Source organism: Callithrix jacchus, chromosome 10 (genome assembly GCF_049354715.1).
Source record: "Callithrix jacchus isolate 240 chromosome 10, calJac240_pri, whole genome shotgun sequence".
Classification (NCBI taxonomy): domain Eukaryota; kingdom Metazoa; phylum Chordata; class Mammalia; order Primates; family Cebidae; genus Callithrix; species Callithrix jacchus.
The window spans coordinates 74,788,336-74,811,385 of NC_133511.1; the positions used below are offsets into that span (position 1 = coordinate 74,788,336).

Here is a 23,050-nt window from a genome sequence, read left to right on the forward strand (position 1 = left end):
AGAGGTCTATTTAACTTAAAAGTTAAATCAGAGTAATTTTAACAAGTATCTATTGAACACCTACTACTTAACAGGCCCTGGAATGTTTAGGGACAAATAAGAAACAGTTTCTCCCTTCAAGGAGTTGATATTGATAGGCTGTTGGGAGAGAAGAAAACATAACTATACATAATTTAAATTAGATTGGGAAAGGACCAAAAACAATTTTTTTAAAGGCTATAGCAACAGAGGTGGCAACTGGGAACCACTGGAAAAGGTTTCAAAGAGCTGACCTGCCAAAAAGAAATGGTTCAACTGGAATGACTAAAATAGAACGGGGAAGAGACAAATAAGATGAGGTGTGGCTGTGGTACTGGGTCAGAGTGTATTTTGGGAGGCAAGGCTGAAGCTTGATTAAGATAATAATAGCTAATACTTACTGAGCACCTTCTATGTGCCAAGTACTATTAATGCACTTTATATATATTAACTTACTTTATCCTCACAATAACCCTATGAGGAATGTGCTATTATTATTCTCATTTCATAGGTGGAAAAATTGAAGTATAGGATGGTTTAAATAGCCAGTTCTTGGTTACACAGACACAACTAAAAGCTATGGCGCTAAAACCTTGAAATCCATAAAAAAACAGAGGACCAAATTCCATCCCACTCCAACCACATTTATTGTAAAAGCAACTGAAAGGTATCTTATCCACCTCTTCTCTCACGAATGCCTAGGCCATCCTTCAAGGCCTAGCTTGAAAACTGTATTATCTGCAAAACCTTTCTTGATCCTCCCAACTGAACGTAGTCTCCTAAGCATCACAGCATTTTATGTGTGTCAGTCTTATGGGATGTCCAAATATTTTGTTCTTGGCATTACAGATTTTACGTGCATTCTTTCCTTTTTTTATTCTTCTTTAGTCTGATCTGCATTCTGTTCTCCACAACTTCTAGGACAGTGACTGGCACATACTAAAGCTAGCTAAGTCTATGGAGCACTCACTCTTTGCAGGGCACTGTGCTCAGCATTTTACAGGAATTATCTCACAAAATCCTTATGGCAACCCAATTCACACATGCAAGAGCTATTTTTAGCCCTTACTGTGACAGACAAAATAGTAAATACTAGATGCACCTTAAACTCTAATTAAACACTAGGGATACAGTCCCTGCCCTCAAGAAGCTCAGTCTAAAGAAGTTGGTTCTAATTGAAATCCCCAGATATAGAGATGAGGAAAAGTGAGGCTCAAAGAAGTAATGTGTTTGCCCAGAATCACAGAGCAAAAAAGTGGCAGAGAGCCTGGGCAACATAGCGAGACCCTGTCTCTACAAAAAAATGTTTAAAAATTTGCGGGGCATGGTGGCTAAAGAAGGAGAATCGCTTGAGCCCAGGAGGTCGAGGAAGCAGTGAGCTGAGATTGTGCCACTGCACTTCAGCCTGGCCGACAGAGGGATACTCTCATTTCAGAAAGAAAAGAAAAGAAGGAAGGGAAAAGAAAAGAAAAAAACATTTATAAGAAAAAAATGAAAAAAAAAAAAGGTGTCAGAGCCAGAATTCAAACTAGCTCTCCGGAGTGGATATACAGGACCCCATGCACATATAACCACTATGTTCTACAGGAGGCACTTGATAAACCCTATTGAAGGAAATGTTTTGGAATACCAGTAAAATGAAAAAGCATCTTAAGGATAATGAAGGGTTTCAGTCACTGTTTTTCTCTTTCATGAGGGGAAAGCAGGAAATTTGCAAAAGTTAAATAGTACAGAGGTCGGAGGTCGTATTGGTCGCCTACTACTCACCTGGTACCTCATAATTGCTCATCAAGCCATCTGTTGAGACTAGCTGAGGATGGAGGGTTTCTTTCTTTCCTTTTTCATGAACCACAGAGGAGACTTAAAGGAGGATTACTTTGTGTCCCTTAAAGTGATCCCCATTGAGCGTGTCCCTCAAACGGGACCTTCCTAAGCATCAACGCTTTGCTGTGCACTGGGTGGTGCGGCTGAGTCACTAACACTGAGTCTGGGCTGTACCTCCTACCAAATAACCAGCGGAGTGGAGTGACAGGTAACGATTCACAGTTCCTTACTTAAACATGGTGCAGTCTTCCTGAAATATGGAGTCAGACCCCAAGAGAACAGGTCTCCAAAAATGTGTGAATCCGTACTTCCCAGTGGACGGGCGAGAAAGTCGCAGTGAAGGACTACGAGAGACCCTGCAACTCCTCAGGCGCCCCCTGCCCCGGGGGTCAGGAACAGCTGCAGACAGCCCCGCCTCCGTTTCGCCTCCATCCGGAGCTATTCCCTTCTCCAAAGGCCACGTTGGGAGCCACACAGTTTGGCCTAATCATCTCCTCAAACTAGAGTAGCGACACCCCAAAATGTAAACCAAGCAGAAGGAGGCGTTGGAGGCACTTGTCGTATTCCCGCGATGTTTTGAAACAGTCTCGCTCTGTCACCCAGGCTGGAGTGCAGTGGCGCGATCTCGACTCACCGCAACCTTCGCCTCCCGGGTTTAAACGATCCTCCCGCCTCGGCCCTGCCGAATAGCTGGGACTACAGGTGCGCGCCACCACTCTTGGCTAGTGTGTGTGTGTACACAGGTTCTCGCTATGTTGCCTACCTAGCTGGTACCCAGTGTGTGTGTGTGTGTACACAGGTTTTCGCTATGTTGCCTACCTAGCTGGTACCCCAAAATTTTTAGCCCAACAGGAGACCGCCTGCCTTTATACCCCAGGTTCATCAAGTTAAGCAGCGCAGCAGCCCTCTAAGGGCCAGTCCCAGGCCCAGGGGCTCCTCCGACAGCGCAGACAGATGTCCTGGGCGGCTGGCTCGACTCAGTCCCCGGTCCCCGGCCCGGGGCCACCGGCCACCCGCGCCCCGCCCACAGCTCTCAGCAGTTAACCAGGCAACCGCGCACAGAAGCCACCACCGGGACACAGAAAGCGTGTTTGGCGCAGGGCGCGCCCCGCCACCCCGCCTATCCGGCCTTAGCCAATGGCTTGCTGCGCCGGTGCCTGGAGCGCAAAGCCTGTTCTTCTTCCTGGGACAGCGCTGTGCGCATGCGCCTTGACGAGTGGGCGCCGTACGTAGCGGAGGTGGGAGACGGAAATGGAAGGGGCGGGCGCGCTAGACCCCGCCCTGGCTGGGCTCTGGCTGGAGAGCGCGTTGGGGGCTGGCTGAGAGTGGTGGGCCCCGGGGAGGTCGAGGTCGGGGCTCCTACCCGGATTTGGAGCAGGGTCGCGGCGGCCCGGCTGACCCGCCGGCGTTTGTATGTTATGTGCCCACCCAGGGAGCCATGGACAACTGTTTAGCCGCTGCGGCGCTGAACGGGGTGGACCGACGTTCCCTGCAGCGCTCAGCAAGGCTGGCTCTGGAAGTGCTGGAGCGAGCCAAGAGGAGGGCAGTGGACTGGCGTGCGTTGGAGCGTCCCAGAGGCTGCCTGGGGGTCCTTGCCCGGGAGGCGCCCCACCTAGAGAGACGGCCCGCAGCCGGCCCACAGCGCTTTCTCCCGGGAGAGGTGAGGGTCGCTGTGCGGGGGACCGCCCCAGTCATTCGCGCTGCAGTGGCCGGCTGGCAGCCAGGGGCAATCTCAGCGCAAAAGCACCTGAGGAAACCTCCCATTAGCGGAAGCTGGAAAGGATCAGGACAATGAATGGAAAAGTCCTTTCAAAACGCTTTACATTTGACAGATTCTTTTTGGGTAACTGTAGAATAACGGTAGTATTCAGCTCTGCTTGATTACTTTTTTTTTTATTATTTGAGACGAAGTCTTGCCCTGTCGCCAGGCTGGAGTGCAGTGGCGCAATCTCGGCTCGCTGCAGCCTCCGCCTCCTGGGTTCAAGGGATTCTTCTGCCTCAGCCTCCTGTGTAGCTGGGACCACCGGCGAGTGCCACCACGCCTGGCTAATTTTTGTATTTTTAGTAGAGACAGGGTTTCACCATGTTGGACAGGATGGTCTCTATCTCTTGACCTCCTGATCTGCCCGCCTCAGCCTTCCAAAGTGCTGGGATTACACGCATGAGCCACCGCGCCCGGCCGATTACTTTTTAAAAAACAAATCTTACAGCTATCTTCTGATAAAAGAGGAAGGCCCGTAAACCTCTCTCTTAGGTCCTGGATAAACTGCATGTCTATCTTTTAGAGTTGGAATTCTTTCTCAGTAACATCCTTCTTTCTAACATAAACTTGCAGAGTCTTTTCATAAGTAAAAACGAGGCTATTCAAAATGGCTTCATTCTCCAGCAGGGAATCCTAGATCTAACCTGTGACTTGCCATTTATTCAAATAGAGAGAAGAGAGACCCCCAACCCTTAGTGCTTTCTTCAGAACAATGGCTGAATTCATGGACTATACTTCAAATCAGTGTGGGGTAAGTTGGTGTGAACCAAAGCTATATCCCATCACCTGCTGATGGACCACACTATGGATCTTTCTGGAATTTGGAAAGAATCTGGAGACTACCTGTTTCACCTGCGCAGCCTCCATGGGCAGACTGTAATCAGTCAAGGACTTAAACCAGGGCATAAATGCAAGTTAGAATTCACCCAACAAATTTTTATTGAATGCCTAACTCTGTAGTTGACAATACAGCAATGAAAAGTCAGAAAAGGTCGTCTTCCCTCAGTGATTTTAAGTCTAGTCGGGGGAAAAATAGATTATTTGCTGAATTCCGTAGCAAGTAAGTTCAATATTGGGGGGGGGGGTTTGTTTGTTTTCTGTTGCTGTTTTTTTTTTTTTTTTTTTTTTGATAGAGTCTCCATCATGCTGGCTGGAGTGCAGTGGTGCAATTTCAGCTCACTGCAACCTCTGCCTCCCAGGTTCAAGCAATTATCTGCCTCAGCCTCCTGAATAGGTGGGATTACAGGCACCTGCCACCACGCTCACCTAATTTTTATAATTTTAGTAAGAGATGGGGCTTCACCATCTTGGCCAGGCTGGTCTTGAACTCCTGACCTGGTGATTCACTTGCTTCCACCTCCCAAAGTGCTGGGATTACGGGCATGAGCCACTGTGCCCAGCCTCTACATGTTTTTTAAGAATCCCTGACTCCAAGAATAGGATTCCAACCAATGAGGAATAGCTCAGGGAATATTTTTATCTTATTTTTATTGTTCAGTGGTTTTAGAAAAATCAATAACTTCAGCTCTACTGTGATTAAACACTTGGTTCACGGTTCAGCAAAAGGAATGATATTTGTCTTTGGTTTGAGGTTTAGCAAATTGCTGTTACTCATTTTGATTTTCAGTTCATGCATCCGTTAGAGTCTCCATTATGAAATGGAGCCTCAGAACCTCTTGACTTTCTAGAGATAGAATTAAGAATTGTGTCCTGGGTTTGCCTCTACAGTTTGAAACAGTCACTAAAATACATCTTTAAGTCCGTGTCCTCAAGTGCTTTCCCCAGCTTCTCATTCTTTTGGTCACATGTTTTTTAGACAGTGTCTCTACCCTGTATTCAAAACAAGCAGGCCTGTGATGGCCTCATCATTAGCCATTATCAAGGGCAAGTCTCAGACTAACTTCAAGGGGGAGGAAGGAAGCAGTCGAGAAATGTAATTGTTTTCCCATCCTTTGGAAGATTCTTCAATCAGAGAATTCTCCCTCCACTCCCCCACATGCCGGAAGCACAGAGAAAAGGGCTGCAGACTTCTTGGGTTTATGTTTCATTTTCTGCTGTTTCTAAATCTCAAGAAAATGTACCCCTCCCTTCCCGTGTCCTTGTCTGAGACTTAGACAATAAACATGGAACTGTTCACAGTTTTTAGGGGAGGAAATGAAAGGATATGTGTATTTGACATGGGGCAAAGATGTGAAATTTGTTTAACCTGGCAGAGAGCATGGTCCTGCCCACCTTTAGTTGGCGAACATTCTTGCCCTATGGAGGCAGCAGGTGGCAGCACGGTGATGCCAAATGCACTTCTTTCTCTGCAGCCACTTTGGGTGGGCTGATTTGCTGCATGACTTGAGAGGCCTGTCAAGAGGGCAGGTAATTCACCTTTGCTCTCTTGCCTCCCTTCTTCACCGTACTTTGCCCAAATACCAGGGTGTTTTGAAAATTTGACTATTTGGTTACCTAACATCTTTGACATTACTTCTCTAGAAATATTATTTATCTATGCCAGAGGAAGGAGGGGCAACACATGTTTATCGTTATCACAGAGGCAAGTCGAAGCTGCACTTGTGTTCGGACAAAGGTAATGGTCAGGTAAGTGTCCTCAGCTGCCCTGCAGTATGCCTTCAGTCTACCAAGATTCGACACCCTATATTCAAGAGCGCTTTGCTAGATTTTGTGTCAAAGGATGCCTGTTTGACTTGGCATTACAGTGCTTAATGGAAATGTATAAATTTATCACCTTAGAGAACTTACAGCAATGAATATGAAATAGGAGGTTGTCAAAAACAGAAGATTGATGCCACTGTAGGATCTTCAGTTGAACCTCCAGTCCTGGGCCATGGGATTCTCCAGCAGGTTTAAAGAAAAGAGCTTCCAAGCCTGGAACATGATGCATGCAATGATCACCCCTGCGACTATCCTCTGCACTCTCCTGGGCAACACAGATTCTTTCTCTATTTTTTTTTTTTTTTTTTGAGACAGAGTCTTACTCTGTTGTCAGGCTGGAGTACAGTGGTGTGATCTTAGCTCACTGCAACCTCCACCTCCCGATTCAAGTGATTCTCCTGCCTCAGGCTCCAAAGTAGCTGGGACTACAGGCATGTGCCATCATGCCCAGCTAATTTTTGTATTTTTAGTAGAGAAGGGGTTTCACCATGTTGGCCAGGATGGTCTCGATCTCTTGACCTCATGATCTGCATGCCTCAGCCTCCCAAAGCGCTCTGATTACAGGCATGAGCCACTGCACCTGGTCCCTTTCTCTATTTTTTATAAAAGAGCTCCAAATATCCTCTTCTATAGGGACAGAAATTTTTTTTTTTTTCTCTTTTCTTTTTTTGAGACAGGGTCTTACTCTTTTCACCCAGGCTGGAGTGCAGTGGGACAATCATGGCTTACTGCAGCCTTGACTTCCTGGGCTCAGGTGATCCTCCCACCTTAGTCTCCTGAGTAGCTGGGACTACAGGCTCATGCCGCTACACCCAACTAATTTTTAATGTTTTTAATAGAAATGGGGTTTTGCCATGTTGCCCAGGCTGGGGGAGAAGATTTTTAATAATTACATTTTTTACTTAAGGTAAGTGATAACTGTTATCACTTTGGTAATTTTTTTTTTTTTTGAGAGGGAATCTTTCTCTGTCACCCAAACTGGAGTGCAGTGGCGTGATCATGGCTCACTGCAACCTCTGCCTCCCAGGTTCAGATAATTCTCCTGCCTCAGCCTCCCAGGTAGCTGGGACTACAGGCACACACCACCACGCCTGACTAATTTTTGTATTTTTAGTAGAGATAGAGTTTCACCATGTTGGCCAAGCCAGTCTTGAACTCCTGACCTCGGGTGATCTGCCTGCCTTGGTCTCCCAAAGTGCTGAGATTACAGGTGTGAGCCACAGTGCCTGGTCTTTCATAATTTTTAAAAAGAAAGTAGAAGGGAAGTGTGGAGACAGGGGTCTCTATTAACAAAATACTTTCTGTAAAGGTATATAACAATTAAAGGTCTCTCACTACAAACTTACCTTTACCACATGTCATTCTGGGGATGCCAGCGATCCTCCTTACTGAACTGATTCAAAGGAGGAGGTGGTGGCAGTGATTTCTGAGGAGACTAGGTTTTTGCTTTTGTACTTGCACTCAAAGATAGCAAACTGAAGACCAGAGTCTAATCCACAGTCGAAGTTGGATTCTTGACTTCTTTGGTCTGTCAGCCATTTTAGGGTATTAGAGGGAGGAAGTTTAGGAAAAGGATGGGAGAGTGGGCACAGGGACATGAGCAAGGGCTGAGTGCACACTCGAAGCACCTCCCGCACACCTCCCCTGCCTGCAAGGTGGAGGAGTGGTGCCAGAGCTTGAGTTCTGAGCTTCCTTTTCTGGCCTAGCCTGAACTCTTACTTAAGTACAGCTCACCCTAAAGGGTGACATGTGGGGAAGAGTCATTTCCATCTCTCCCTTTAAAACGTAAGTTCCCTCTAAGGGAAATTGGTTTTGTAAGTCAGCCTTTATCAGTCGAAGTGATAAAGGTGGTCGAAATTATCAGGTGGTCCCTTCTAGGACCACCCCCACTCCTAGAAAAAGCACAGAAGAGAATTACTGAGAACCTAAGTGTCAGGCACTTGTACATTTTAAGTCTTCCCTGCGATCCAAGAGTCACATGTTACAGACTGGAAAACCAAGGCCTAGAGAAGTTAATCTCTCTTAGTAAATAGCAGAGATATGACTTAAACTCAGGTGTGTCTGACTCTAAAGGCTTGTTGGGATGAAAATTATAGTTAACATCTGACTAAAAATACCTCACAGAATTTACTAAAAAATGCCTTAATAGCTTAGATGACAACTTAGAAAAAGCTGACAGAGCAATTACTAACTCCTAATAAGGTAGAAGAAAGCTGCTTTTTATAATCCAAAAGTCAAAGCTTGGGCACAAATCGGTGTTCTACTTGTCTCTTCAGAGAAAAGACAGACGAAAGACATCCCTTGGTCCTAGAGACATCTATCAAGTGTCAGAGCATGCTCCAGAGGCATCCCAGACCGTGAGTGTGGAATTGCTCAGGCTTTGAGTTTCATCACCATTACAACTCCATGAGCCAGTTAACATGGTTCTTAGAGGGCTGTTTGTCTATAGTATTTTTAAGTTGAGGTGTTCTTACACTTAAGAAGGGTGCACAAAATTTTGGTTCAGGGTAAAATTAGGTTTTCTTGGTATTCTTCCTTCACTCGAAGCTTCAGGGATACTCTTTTGCCTGAATTCATAGTTGTGGTTGGAAAGAATGTGAAGTATTCACATCTCAGTTCCTACAGCTCAGCTGGGCTGGCACCGGGTCCTGCTGGAATTCCACCATCTGTTCAAGCAGCAGGAGGGTCCTGATCCTCCTGCTAACACAGTGAAAATCATTGTTGAAATTCTGAAACATCCACATTTGGCGAGATCAGGTTCCAAAACATTTGAAGGCATTTGTTCTCATTTTCCACAAATGTTTTTCTATAAAAACATATAATGAGTTTTTCTTTTTTAGGATGAAGTACTCATTAGTTCATGAAGCCAGGGGATCTTTTTGGAGCTTAGAAGGGCTAGAATTCTGAGGAAAGGAACTTCAGCATGGTGCCACAATACATTTCTTACTATTTGTTTGTATACAGTTTGATACTAGTCAGGGATTTGGAGTATTCTGGAGTTAGTAACAAGAATATGCTGCTCCTAGTACAAATGTAATATAAGTTGCTAAGGCTTAGACACCTCTCAACACTTGCTGACATTCCACAGTATAATAGTCACACAGGGCAGTGTTACCTCCCATGTTTCCTTATTGCAGACAAATGAAGCATCCTGGGCTTTCTGCATTCTGATAAAACCATATTTTCTAAAAATGACTTTTATTTACATGGTTGACAACCAATAAATAGTTATGACATTGTCATACACATTTACATCAGGTAAAGAATTATAGACTTCCAATTTCGAAGTAACTAGACAGGCATGAAAGAATATAACAAAACAGCTTTGGAAAAAATTGGCTTCTAATCCATCTGCAAGGTGGAAGGAGTAGGGGAAATTTCATAAAAATGTAAACATGATCATTTAGTCCTCTGAGTGGAATTTGCTGGCCCATAGTTTGGCTTTTCCCATGTGTGGTAGTGGAATTGACAGCTTTTGCCTATGGCCCCTTCTCAGCATTGAGTAAGCATGTAATGGCATCTCAGCTATCGCTCTGGCCCTTAATTACAGGCTCTTTTCCGGTTTGTGACTCTGTCCTTTTGCCATTTGAACTGAGACACATCCTCTGCCTGCACACCTGCTATGACTTGCCTCCCAGCCATAAGTGAAGTCTACCCTTGGAAGACCGTGCTCAGTTCAGCTCTAAATAAAAATCTTTCCATTAACTCTGGCTTCCAATATTTTGTACTCTGGGAGAACCAGTTCTCCAAGGGAGAGTTTTGTCATCCAGCTGAATTGCTGCTTCAGTAACAAAATGGAATCCACTCATATTGTTCTGAGCTTTAGGATGAAAGAAATGCCTATCATCTTCCTGATAGTGAACTTAGCAAAGCACAATTTGAAAGAATGGCTCTCATTACTTCTGAGTACCTTGCCATTGCTACTTATCTGAGTTAAGTGCCACTGTCTACTTCTGATCCTCAGAACAGTGGCCTCTAGCCTTTCCCTCTGCCTAACTCCAAGTAGAGTGTTCTTTTTATAATCCTTCATGTTCCTGTAACACTTAGCATTTACAAAGTGATTTCACATGCTTATTTGTGAGGTAGGTATTATCACAGTTCTAGAAATAAGGAAAGGCTGAGACCTCCTAAAATGACAGTGTTGTACGTGAGCAGGCTGAGCCTTGAAAGCAGGACCTCTGTCTCCCACGAGTGCTTCATTCCATCATACCTCTGCATGCACAGGTAGCCCGGTGGGGGGCCATGGTGGCACTGGGATATAAAATCTCTCAACTGCTAATATCCTCTTTTCCTTCCAGGCTGAGAACATCTCTAAGGACCTCTACATAGAAGTATATCCAGGGACCTATTCTGTCACTGTGGGCTCAAATGGCTTAACCAAGAAGACTCATGTGGTAGCAGTTGATTCTGGACAAACTGTGGACCTGGTCTTCCCTGTGTGATGTTGACCATCACCTTTTTTTAAGCAGTAAGAATAAAGCCACTGTATGATTCTCTTAATAGCTATACACTAATCGTGTTTTTAGTGCTGACTGGCTCAGCCTTCCCGGGAACTGGAATCTGTCTCTTTCAGTGTGCCTTTCTTGAGGGTGTAGAAGTCCTCCATCCTTGTTTGCCTGACAGTAATATAATGATGCTGTCTGAACAGATTTTACTTCTTGCTTTCCAAGTAAAGGTTAATTATAATAAACAGATTTGGAAATGAAGAGAATTCAAATTCATTTTTATTGTTATTAAAAGGTAATACAAAATGTCACTCATGTACAACTGTAGGCTTTATGGAAAAGTGGCAGAGTAGCTCTGGACACATTTGCCCAAAGTAGGCTGACCCCCTCTTCCATGGAAGAGGCATCTTAAAGCAGCCTCACCAGGGCCCTGGCAGGAAGCCCCAGGGCAGGGCCCCCACACTCCTGTGCCCCTCACAGCAGGTGCCTTCCTGCTGCTCATCTGTAGGGAGGTCTTCATGGGGTAGAGATGCTGCTGGTTATTTGACTATTACTGTGTCCTGTCCTCTGCCTCCTTCCCTTGAAGAAGGCCTTGGCCACTCTGTATAACTGTCCTCAAGTATTTACTGTCTTTATTCTTTACCTATAAAAGGGGGAAAGAATCCATAGATTGTTATGCTGACTGCAGTTTTAAGAACCAAAAGTCGGCCGGGCGCGGTGGCTCACGCCTATAATCCCAGTACTTTGGGAGACCCAGGCGGGTGGATCACAAGGTCGAGATCAAGACCATCCTGGTCAACAAGGTGAAACCCCGTCTCTACTAAAAATACAAACATTAGCTGGGTGTGGTGGTATGCGCCTGTAGTCCCAGCTACTCGGGAGGCTGAGGCAGGAGAATTGCTTGAACCCAGAAGGAGGACGTTGCGGTCGGCCGAGATCATGCCATTGCACTGCACTCCAGTCTGGGTAACGAGCGAAACTCCGTCTCAAAAAAAAAAAGAACCAAAAGTCACTGATTTTAAATGGTCATTGATGTGGCCGAGTGTAGTAGCTCATAACTGTAATCCCAACATTTTGGGAAGCCAAGGCAGGAGGATCACTTGAGCCCAGTGATCCAGACCAGCCTGGGCAACACAGTGAGAACTTACCTCTACAAAAAGTAAAAAATTTAGCCAGGTGTGGTGGCATGTGCCAGTAGTCCCAACCACTCCGGAGACTCAGGTGGGAGGCTCACTTGAGCCCGGGAGTTCAAGGCCATAGTGAGCCTTGATTATGCCACTGCATTTCAGCCTGAGTGACAGAGTGAGACCCTGTCTCAAAAAAATTAAAAAACAGTCATTGCTGTGGCCCAAACTTCTTGTAGCTGCCACAGCAGTACTATGACATCTCCCAGTTTTGTTGCCTGGTGATTCTCTCATTTTGAACATAAACTTTTCCTTGGGAAAGGTGCCAGTATTCTATATGATGGAAACAAAGTTTTAAGTAGGGCTGTATTATTCTTAGTCAGGAATCGACTCCATATTCCTAATATGGGGGCCTAATAAAGGAGGCCCCAACCCAATACCATAGTACGGAGGGTCATTTAAATGGGGATCCTTGTACCACCAAGAAGCCTGTGATTAAATTCATGGGTTCTGTAAACCTTGGGAAATTACATGCAAAATTGAGGGCATGTGCATTCTTCTGTGAAAAGGAACCATAGGTTTTACTGTTCTCAAAGGGGATGTGACCCAAAAGATCTACGACCCATGTGAGGAGTCTTTAGGAAGTCCATTTCCAGCCATTCTGCTTTACCTAGATCCTCAGCGCTCTTAGTCTAAGGAGAATTCTTGTTCCACTGACATATTGCAGGGCTCTGACTCCACCTTCGATGTTCAGCTTTGCCTGGCAGGGTCTGCGGTGGCTTCGTGTTGGTTGCTTTCGAGACCAGCTCCCTGGTAGTCCCCAGTACTACGGTTTGTACTCTCTGCTGCTTGTGATCCTTTTCTTCTTTCCAGATGCTGGAATATCTTGGTCCTAAATGCAAAAGTCAGTTACTTAGGTTGAATATGCCACCATTTTAATGGGATAAATAGAACTAAAACAAGGGTCACTGAAGAATCTGTCAGTTCACATCACTGTTTTCTTTTCATTGACTTACTATATATTTGAGACAAAGTCTTGCTGTATCACCCAGGCTGGAATGCAGTGGCGTGATCACAGCTCACTGCAGTCTCGACTTCCTGGGCTCAAGTCATCCACCCCTTCTTCACCACCCTAGTAGCCGGGACCACAGGTGCACACCACCATGCTTGGCTAATTTTTTATATTTTAAAGAAATAGGCTGTACCCCAGGCTGCTCTTGAACTCCTGGGATCAAGCAACCCTCCAGCCTTAGCCTCCCAAAGTGTTGTGTTATCTTAAATTTAATGAAATGTGTTAACATTTCTGGCCATTATGGTTTGGGGAAAGATTACCTGATACCCAAGATTTGTGGTTGTGAAGAAGTTATTAGATGTGTTTTTTAAACTGCCAGCAGGGCAAGCAAAGGTAACTGACTGCCACCCGTTAAAGGAGCTTCGACACATTCACTGATCCCTGATAACGCAGACCACAAAGACGACACTACAAGCTATGGAAAAACAAGTTTTAGGCCAGGTGCGGTGGCTCACGCTTGTGATCCCAGCACTTTAGGAGGCTGAGGTGGGCGGATCAAGAAGTCAGAAGTTTGAGACCAGCCTGGCCAGCATGGTGAAACCCCATCTCTACTAAAAATACAAAAAGCCGGGCACGGTGGCGGGTACCTATAATCCCTGCTACTAGGGAGGCTGAGGCAGGAGAATCATCTCTTGAACCTGGGAGGTGGAGGCTGCAGTGAGCCAAGACCATGCCATTGTACTCCAGCCTGGGCAACAGAGCAACACTGTCTCATTAAAAAGGAAAAACAAGTTTTAAGAAATTAAACTGGGTACATTGGTGCACTGGGAACATGCTGATGATGATGCTCGTGGGTCAGCCCCAGGAACTTTCCCTAGAGCATAACACAAGATTCAGTACCTAACGGGCAAGTCAGGCCAACTACCTGAAAATACTATATTTCTCTTCTTTATAGTCAGTTATTAGAATTTATTTTGGGGGAGAAGATAACTTTGGAGTGGATCTGTTTAAATGCGGTGCTGGAGAGAGACTGTAGGTGTAAGTGGCTTTGGGCGGTAGTGGTAAGAGCTGTGTAAATGTAGGGCCAGGGGAAATTTGTTTGTGTTTAATCAGGTTTGGAATCCTTCTAGAGATTGCTATGAAGCAAGCCACAGCAATGGGAACACAGACACGGTACCTGGGGCATGTCTGGCCCCCACGGCCCCTCGGGTTGTTCCTCTCCCCTGTGCTGGTCTTCACGCTGTCTCAGTTGCTCCCCACGGACCCGTCTGTTGGGTAGGTATAGCTTTCTTTCTCCACGCTCTGCTGGAGCAGGAGGCATTGGGAGCTATGGAGAATTTAGCATGAACACTCTAGAGTTTGGTATCATTTTCTTTATGCCCTCTCTACAAGTGATAATAAAGTGGGCCCAGTGTGGGCAGTGCCTACAGATCTAAGCCCTTAGCAGTGGTGTTTCTTCACCTCACAGCCTCCCTGCCCTGGATACTCCACTGAATATTCAGTGACCCCAGGGCCCCTGGAATCTTGTCAAGGGCCAGACTTATCCAGGCCACCTCCTTCACACAGCTCTGACCAGCTTCTGCTCTTTCCGGGCTCCTTTGAGAATTTAGATGGGATGGGCTCCCTGAACCTAGCAGGGCACGCCACAGTTCTCAGTGGGAGGTGATGCGGTGTGGGGCCAGCTGCAGGCTGCCAGCAGCAACAGGACATGGCTGCCCTGTCCTGAGGGGTGAGCAGCACATGGCAGTGCTGGGTCCTCCCTGCTTACTTACGGCGGGGCCCAGCGGGAGAGTGGGGCCTCATGACCAATGCTTAAGACCAGTTTTTAATGCCTCAGTGCATTGACTCTCATCAACACCTGGAGGTGTTTAGACTGTTCATCTAGAGAAAAACCAAGGCCTCCAAGAAAAAAGGAGGGGGCTAAAAACAGAAATGGCAGCGCCCTGTCAGTAGAGACTAGTAAAGAAAGAAAAAGGCAGGTATTCAATAGGCATACAACCTTAGCACAAAGATTCGTTCATCCTTCTGCTTTTTGGGCCTCATAGCTGAAATGGAAACCTGCTATTTCCCTCTTTCCACAGCCTCCTCTTCAGCATGACCAGACTCCCAAGGATTACTTCTGGTCTTAACAGAGTGGACACATGCATCAGATTCCTAAGGGACATGGAGGAAAGGGAGCAGGGGCCTCAGCCCCTGCCTTAGAAGGCAAGCCCATTCCCCTGGTATACCTGGCTTCCCAGGGTGCGGCTCAGGCCCATTTCTCCTCCAGTACTTCCATCCAGGCCGACAGAGGCCACTCTGCCTCAGAGGTGTCTCAAGAAGGATAGGATCTGTGTTGACTGCACTGTTCACCATCAGTCTCTGGGGAGGGCCCATCTCCAGATAATTCTCCACATCATCTTGTTCATGGGAGGAGGACGAGGAGGAAGAAACAGCCAGAGGAGTGTGCCTTGCTACTTTCTCCTCTTTAGGACCTTCCAGGGGCAAAAGCTGTGCTGTGGGCTCCACCTCCAACTCTGGAAGTTCTTTGGCTGTGACTTCTGAGGTCCCAGTTAGAGGCCACCAGGTGGTGCCACATGAGGGGCAGCCACAGAGGCCGGCCTGGCACAGCAGCTGGCAGCAGGCATGAGGGTGGCAGAGAGGTTGCAGGAATGGAGTGCCTGGAGGAAGCTCGCTGGTCAGGCACCCAGTGACTGGCCCCAGCACAGAGCAGCAAGGGGCCCAGTGGAGGGGCCTGGGGTGCTCCCTGGTGAAAGGCTTGTGCAGCCTCTCCACAGCCTTCTTCCAGATGGCCGGGGACACCCACTGGACCCCACCTATGGGCACTTTAGCGGTTTTGCCATTCCAGAAATAAACAGTGATTTCTTCTCCCTTTGATGCTACGTAACAGAAAACAGCAACCTTTCATTATAATTATATAATTATCTCCATTTTTTTTCCCAAGACAGGCTCTGGCTCAGGCTGGAGTACAGTGGCACAGTGATGGCTCACTGTAGCCTCAACCTCCCAGGCTCAAGCCATCCTCTTGCCTCAGCTTCCCAAGTAACTTCCACTTCCTAATCGTAGGATAAAGACTCTTCTATCTGCATAGGCAAAGGCAGAGTTTTAGCCCGGCCCCTCTGCTCTGGCCGCCCGGCTCCTCACATGCACCTCTCTGTGGAGAGCCTGCCAGGAACATCCTTCACTGGCACGGTCGTTACCTCCATTTCCCGAGAACTTGCCTGAGCCTCCCTGACTCCTGGACTACCATGGCCCACAGGGGCTCACTTTTCTTGTTGAAACCAAAATGCATTCTCAGAAGCCTCATCCTGTCATTCTCTGAATCACAATGGTGCTAACTGACCCAGGACTGTCCAGTCCCTGGAGGACCTGGTGAGTGATGGGTCATGAGTAGCTAAACCATGGTTAGCTAACCAACACAGACATGAGAGTTTTAGGCCACTTTCCCTTATTACAAGTTTTTTAATAATCTGAAAGATACAATGTGCATCTTAAGGGATCTGTTGCTGCCTCAAGATTAAGCAGCAGGCAAGCAACAAAGTTTTCTTAATGCCTTAGAAATCCCTAAGCTGTAGACGTACCCTTGGCTCTCTCCTCTGGCCTGATTATAGCCTGGCTCCTTCTAGGGACTGATGGGTCACAGCAGCTTTTCTTACCTCTCTGGGGACCTCTGGTCTCCAAGCCCAAAAGAACAGTGCCAGGGCCATACTGCTGTCGGCCTGGCTCCCAGAGTGCCAGCACTGTGTCCCCTGGTCTCAGTGAGTATCCTACAGATGGTGAGAGTGGAATGACATTCTCTTCTAAGACCACGCTCTGCTGCTGGGCTGGCAGCTTTGGGCCTGCGACAAGAGGAGCCTCAAATTCCACAAGTAGGGCGCCCTGCCTCTCCAGCTGTGGGAAAGAAAACACTCAATAAGACCTGGCATTACAAAGTACAGAAGGGAGCACCCAGGTTCCCTACGATGTCCCCAAACCAGGCCCAGGGGCTGCCTTCCAAACAGTGACAGGCACCTAAAGAAGGGACGGAGCAGATGCTGGTTTGAGTTAGTCATAGCTGAGACAGGCAGGCCGTGGTGCGGTCACAGTTTCCTGAATCTCTTCCTGCCACAGGCAACTCTTGTGGATTGCTTCCTGCCTCTGCTGTTCCATTCCCTTCCTTTGCCTGGTTTTCTTTCCTTCTACCAAATTTTTGACCTGCAATTGCCAGAAGTAAGCTGGGTCTTCCCTGGACCTTTTCTCAATGCAGTCTCCTCCTTGCAGCACCCCCAAGAAGCATCATTCCTGTGTCCAAGACCAAGCAGGGATGGATGGTTTGTCATTCACCTGTGAGGCTCGTGTGAGTGAGGAGTGATTGTGGCCACAGAGCTGCCCTCAGCACTGCCCTTAGGGTTAGCTAAGCAAATCAATAGCGAAAGAGCAAGAACAGTACCGGAGCTACTTAAGCTGTTCCAAGTACTTGGTATGATTTAGAAAAGAAATACAACCTGGTAATAAATGATTTTTACCAAATCACTGGACAGAACCTATATTTGAGCAAAGCTTTGCTAGCATTTTATTTTAATTCCCATACTAGTTACTTGAAAATTTGAAAACTGACTTTTTTTTGAGACAGAGTTTCGCTCTTGTCACCCAGGCTAGAGTGCAATGGTGCAGTCTCGGCTCACCACAACCTCTGCCTCCCGGGTTCAAGTGATTCTCTTGCCTCAGCTTTTTGAGTAGCTGGGATTACAGGTACACGCCACCACACCCCACTAATTTTTGTATTTTTATTAGAGACAGGGTTTCACCACATTGGCCAGGCTGGTCTCGAACTCCTGACCTCGTGATGGGCCTGCCTCAGCCTCCCAGAGTGCTGGGATTACAGGTGTGAGCTACTGCACCTAGCTGAAAATTGACTTTTTATTGGAAATTCTGAAACTCGTATTTTTTGAGAATTTACACTAGTCTTCCCTTCATGAATCTACATTCACAAAGTCTGACTCTGAAAAAAAGAAAAATAAAATAACAAGAAGTGAGTAGCAACTGAAGTACATGCCAGGCCTGGCCCCCAGCGTGGCGGGAGTGTGCGTCTGTGAACCAGCACATACCAGTGCACGTGAGCAAACACATCTCGCCCCTCTTTCCCTTAGGCTGGTGTTCATTCAACACACTGAATTTTCTTCAACAAAGTACTGTTAAAGTGAATTTTCTTTTCTGTTATGCATTGAATGTGTCCCGTTCCCCACCTCCACCCTATTCCCACAGGCTGGAGTGCAGTGGGGCCATCAGTTTGGGGCTCAAGTGATCCTCCTGCCTCAGCCTCCCAAGCAGCTGGGACTACAGCCATGTGCCGCCACGCCTGTCTAAACTTTGGGTAGAGACAGGGTCTCACTATGTTGCCCATGCTGGTCTCGAAGTCCTGGCCTCAAGTGATCCTCCCATTGCCACCTCTCAAAATGCTGGGATTACAGGCATGAGCCGCCATGCCTAGCCCCCTGCCAAATTCATATGTTGAAGTCGTAGCCTCCAGAATGTGACCTTATTTGGGAATAGGGTCATGGGAAATGTAATTAGTTAAGATGAGGACTGAATATGGCAGGTCCCTAATCCAGTGTGGTTGATGTCCTTATAAAGGGGGAAATGTGCGCAGACACACTCAGGGAGAAAGCCCCGTGAAGGGAAAGGCAGAGATCAAGGTGATGCTTCTATAAGCTGAGGGACACCAAAGCCTGACAGCAAGCCATGAGAAGCCAGAAGCGGGACATGGGAATGGTTCTTCCTCACAGCTCCCAGAAGGAAACAACTCAGCCAACCCCTAGACCTCCAGCCTCCAGAAATGGGAGATGATAGATTTCTGTGATTTAAGCCACTCTGTGGCACTTTGCTATGCAGCCCTAGCAAACTAATATACTCACTGGTATTTCATGTTCACTTCTACAGCATGGCAATGAGAGAGCGGTGCTTATCCAAGTAACCAGCCTGTGGGATGCACACAGCTAAGACGTGCCGGGTATGACAGGGCCACCCAGAAGAGCATGCCAGAGAGATGCTGGGGGTCAGGGACTTGCCTCGGGAGCAGCCTTTATTTGAGCCCTGTAGTAAAAGCTGTCTGCTTCCCTTCTTGCCAGGACCCATGTGTTGGCAGCATCTCCAGCTCTTCCCAGCCAGCCAGGCCCCTCACATGCTGGGTTGGCAATGTGGAGACACGGGCAAGAAGAGGCGTAGCTGGAAAAAAGCAATGGAAGTAATAGATGGAGAGCAACAAGCTCTAAACACATCAAGAAACACATTTCACAGTTAGATCTGAGGCGCACCACAGCACACGAGGCAGGTGGAACAGAAATCCACATAGAAAGTGACAATGTATGACTTCTGGAAGGATAAGGTAAACCTCTGGGAGGGGCAGAAGGAGAGGACAGTGAGAGGAACCATCCTTGGTGGATTGGGAGTTGGTTCAAGGCAACCAAAAGGTAATTCGCCTTGATATATTCAAGTAAATTAATACTTGTTCTGACTCTAGACAACAGACTGGAAAAGTGTGGCTCACACCTATAATCCCAGCACTTTGGGACGCTGACACGGATGGATCACTTGTGCTCAGGAGTTCAAGACCAGTCTCGGCAACATGGTGAAACCCCATCTCTACCAAATACAAAAAAATAGCTGGGTGTGGTAGTGCAAGCCTGTGGTCCCAGCTACTTGGGAGGCTGAGGTAGGAGGATTGCTCGAACCTGGGAGGCAGAGGTTGCAGTGAACTGAGATGGCACCTACTGCACTCCAGCTGAGTGACAGAGACACCCTATCAAACAAAGAACAGAGTGCCAGGAAAGTAAAGCCTAAGGTGGTGTGTGGGGTTCCAGGATGAGGCGTGGAATCTTGGATGGTAATACCAATGGGGCAAAATTGTAATGCCTCTTGGTGCTGTGGGGTTTGAGGGATGAGGAAGTGTTTGGGGAGGGACAACCCAGAGGAGCTAAGGGGCTGTGGGACAGAAGAAGGGGATGCTACTTCTGGAAAATGTGGTCAGGGCCAGTTGACCTAGGAGAGTTGTTGAATCAGGATTTGGGTTTGGAAGAAGCCGTTTTATTTTGTGGGCATGGCTGAATGCAAAGGGGGCCTGTCTGCCTCCTGCTGCCATCAACAGGCCGTCACAGCACCCCGGCCATTGGTGCCAAGGAGCCGCTGCAGGCCCATGCTGAGCTGCCTTCAGCCCCCCTCAGCCTCCTTCCTGTGCTCATTGGCATCTAACGTCCAGTGCTTAACTCTGGCCTTGAACAGGATGGTCCACCATGTGAATCACGAAAGAGACCCATTAAGGGTCATTCAAGCTGGCACATCCCTCAAGTGGGCAGAATGCATCAGGCAAATCAAGGTGAGTCCCTGGAGATTGCACACTCCACAGGTGCGTATAAGCTGCAGTGCCTTTGCCCTCTTGTATCCACCTTTAGTAAGTGGACCGAGGATCCCACTCAGGAAAATCCTAGGCAAAGGAGGGGTACTGAGGGAACCTGAAGAAGGGCCTGGAGATCCCACCTTAGCTGATTTCTCACATGGTGCAGAGCAACTCTCATTGGTTTTTTGTTTGTTTTGAGACGGAGTCTAGCTCTGTTGCCTAGGCTCGAATACAGTGGCGTGATCTCAGCTCACTGCAACCTCAACCTCCACCTCCCGAGCTCAAGCGGTTCTCCTGCCTCAGCCTCCCAAGTAGCTGTGAATACAGGCATGCACCACCATGCCTAGCTAATTTTTTTGTATGTTTAGTAGACGGTGTTTTGCCATGTTAGTCAGACTGGTCTCAAACTCCTGACCTCAAGTGATCTGCTTGCTTCAGGCTCCCAAAGTGCTGGGTTTACTCACAGACGTGAGCCACTGCGCCCAGCCAAGTCTCATTGTTGATGGTAAAATGTGCTATAACCTTGGTAACTGGCCATCCTTAACTGCCTTCTCGCTCATGCCAACTGCAGCCTCTGCAGCTCTGCTCCAAGTGGGACAAAATCCAGGTCAACCCTGGAGGGTTCCAGGAGCACCAAGGAGGCTGGAGTGACAGACCCCACGCAGATAGGGCAATCACAGGCCAAACAGTGAAGACCCCTTTCCGCCTTCTCAGGAAGCAAGTCTCTCCACCAAGGTTTACCACCAGCAGCCAGGAATGAAGGAAGAAGGGGCACCTGCTTCCTCTAAGGGAGCAGAGACAGGTACCTTGCAAGGGGCTTGTGCCCGGTGAGCCAGGGCGCTTGGAGGGCAACAGGGTAGGTGAAGGAGAGGTCCCAGGGTGGAGCAGCACTGTCCCAGCCAGGGGCCTTGAGGCTCGTGGCCACACTGCAGTATTTGAGCAAAGGCATCCTGGACCCTGTGGAGGATTCCATGGCCTTCAGAGGATCCACCTGAGAACAGGCACCACCATTACCTCAGCTGCAGCTCAAAGCCAGCGGCAGCCGCCTGGGCGAGGCAGGGCTCAGCTCTGCGGTTAGCTGCCTCTGGGGACACCTGAGTCCATGCATGGCCCCACCTGCTCCCACAAACTCTCATAGTTTCCTCCTTGAGTCACCTGCTTTGGCAACCCCCACTCAGGAAACAGGGAAGGGATTGTGAGAGCAGGAGAGCAGCCCAGCTTCAAATCCTCCTGAGGCTGCCTGCTCACTTAACCTCTGCCCTCCAGTTAACGCAGGATAGAACACATAGAAAGCACCTGGTGCATTCAGCAGCTCAACTTCTATTAGTGTTTTTTCCTCCTTCCTCCTCCCCAGCCTCGTTCTGGCCGCAGGTGAGCTGCGATCTCAGGGCCGCCCACCCCGTTTATAGCCACATTCAGAGGAGGCAGCTGCTACCCGGGGCCCAGGATCAAGCCGTACTGCCGCAGCCTGCCAGAGCCCGGTGAGGGTCTGCCCCTGCCCACGGCCACAGGTCTGACCCCAAAAAGGACTTACCCACAGCCCCAAACTCCCAGCCTCTACCTTAGCCTCAGGCACCTTCTGATAGTTGGGGCTCAGAGCCTCAGCCCAACAGACCAACTCCTGGTTGTCATGCCGGTTGCCATGGATGCAGCCTGGGGACGCTGTAGTCTGTGGCCAGTGAGTGCACTGAGCATGTGGAAAGGGGGGCAGGAGGCCTTGGGAGGCAGGTGGGGGGACAGACGGGGAGGGGGTGTTCTTCCGGTTTCCCTTTAAAGAGAGGAGGAAGAGGGAGAGAGAAATGCCAGCATGGCCTCAGTTCTCCAAAGCTCTGTGTGCCCACTGCTAGAAGAGTCAGTGGTGGTGGGAAGCCCTCGTGGATTCAGGGGACTCCTGTGTGGGAAGAGCCACCTTTGCAGAAACTTAGGGCCTCCTCCCTGTACATACTAAAGGTGGGGGTGAGGGAGCCACTGGCGGCCTGGGGACTCTAGAATTTGTCCCTCATCTAAACCAAAATAACCAAATGTGTAGGCCTGTTTGTCTGTAACAGGCAGTACTCCATTGAGGAACTGAGGTGTTGGGACCATTTGGAGTGAGAGGCGGGGACACTGGTGGCAAAGGAACAGAAATCCAGACTCCACTCGTGGGAGGGGCTGGGACGTGGAGGCCTCTGACAGTCTTTGTGCACTGATTATGTGCCTACTATGCAGGCATGTTTGGAGGTGTCTCCCCAACATCCATCTCTACCTTCTTCCAGGTCCTATTTGGGTTGGCAGGTCCATGTGGATAGGGAGGCCAGGGCCAGCTCCAGGAGTAGAGTGGGTGACAGCCACCCCTTCCATCCCCATCCAGCCCCAGCAGTTGGTTAGACAGGGGCATGTTCCTGGTGTTCCTGAACCTCTCCAATCAGCAGGAATCTGGAGACTTTGGTTGGGAATCCTGGGATACAGCCTCTCTCTTTCTTCCTATTGCCTGAGAGCCTCTGACAGGCTTTTAGGGACACTGAAGCAATTCCCAGAGAAAGTCAGAGAGGATAGACCTCAGAAAATTGTTTGTTTTGAGACAGGGTTGCCCAGGCTGGCCTCAAACTCCTGGGCTCAAGGGATCCTTTTGCCTCAGTCTCCCGAGGTGCTCAGACCAGAGACATGTTCCACCACGCCCAGCTGAAATAGATTCTCAGTGACAGTTTTGAGTCTTGCCTGCAGGCAGTACTGCTGCGCTAGGCCTCAACTATGCAAGCCAATCATTCCCCTTATTGATTATGCCACTCTGGATTGGGCTTTTTCTTACTTGTAACTGAAAGCTTCTTAACTGATGAGTGCCCTCCCAGAGCA

The 23,050-nt window shown here is 48.2% G+C and overlaps 3 protein-coding genes and 1 long non-coding RNA gene across 7 annotated transcripts in view; 2 read left to right on the forward strand and 2 right to left on the reverse strand.

The window, feature by feature from the left end:
- The window catches only part of DENND2B (DENN domain containing 2B), a 204,613-nt gene extending 201,653 nt beyond the window's left edge, over positions 1-2,960 (reverse strand). The window contains exon 1 of the mRNA XM_078340451.1: positions 1,786-2,960. The gene's annotated coding sequence lies outside the window, so the exon portion shown is untranslated. The remainder of the gene's footprint in view (positions 1-1,785) is intronic.
- On the forward strand, positions 2,456-10,971 carry AKIP1 (A-kinase interacting protein 1). 3 transcript variants are annotated; one of them, XM_035265733.3, is made up of 6 exons: positions 2,456-2,544; positions 3,275-3,502; positions 4,275-4,355; positions 6,086-6,190; positions 8,542-8,622; positions 10,564-10,971. In XM_035265733.3, the coding sequence occupies exons 2-6, from the start codon at positions 3,281-3,283 to the stop codon at positions 10,705-10,707; spliced, it is 633 nt and encodes a 210-aa protein (XP_035121624.1). In that variant the 5' UTR covers positions 2,456-2,544; positions 3,275-3,280; the 3' UTR covers positions 10,708-10,971. The 3 variants fall into 3 exon arrangements, with proteins under 3 accessions (XP_035121624.1, XP_035121623.1, XP_078196591.1); XM_035265732.3 differs by lacking the exon at positions 2,456-2,544 and adding an exon at positions 3,036-3,067; XM_078340465.1 differs by lacking the exon at positions 2,456-2,544 and adding an exon at positions 3,049-3,080.
- Positions 10,968-21,217, reverse strand: C10H11orf16 (chromosome 10 C11orf16 homolog). Of its 2 annotated transcripts, none has more exons than XM_078340463.1 (5): positions 18,894-19,222; positions 16,503-16,737; positions 15,075-15,725; positions 12,505-12,726; positions 10,968-11,353 (listed from the first exon to the last, which is right to left on the reverse strand). In XM_078340463.1, the coding sequence occupies exons 1-4, from the start codon at positions 19,173-19,175 to the stop codon at positions 12,527-12,529; spliced, it is 1,368 nt and encodes a 455-aa protein (XP_078196589.1). In that variant the 5' UTR covers positions 19,176-19,222; the 3' UTR covers positions 10,968-11,353; positions 12,505-12,526. The 2 variants fall into 2 exon arrangements, with proteins under 2 accessions (XP_078196589.1, XP_078196590.1); XM_078340464.1 differs by adding an exon at positions 21,025-21,217 and having other exon boundaries at positions 10,975-12,726; positions 18,894-19,050.
- On the forward strand, positions 12,562-15,723 carry LOC144578120 (uncharacterized). The gene is made up of 3 exons (XR_013523290.1): positions 12,562-12,665; positions 13,977-14,121; positions 14,928-15,723. It is a non-coding gene; the product is annotated as an uncharacterized LOC144578120 (long non-coding RNA).
- Positions 21,218-23,050: the final 1,833 nt, after the last annotated feature.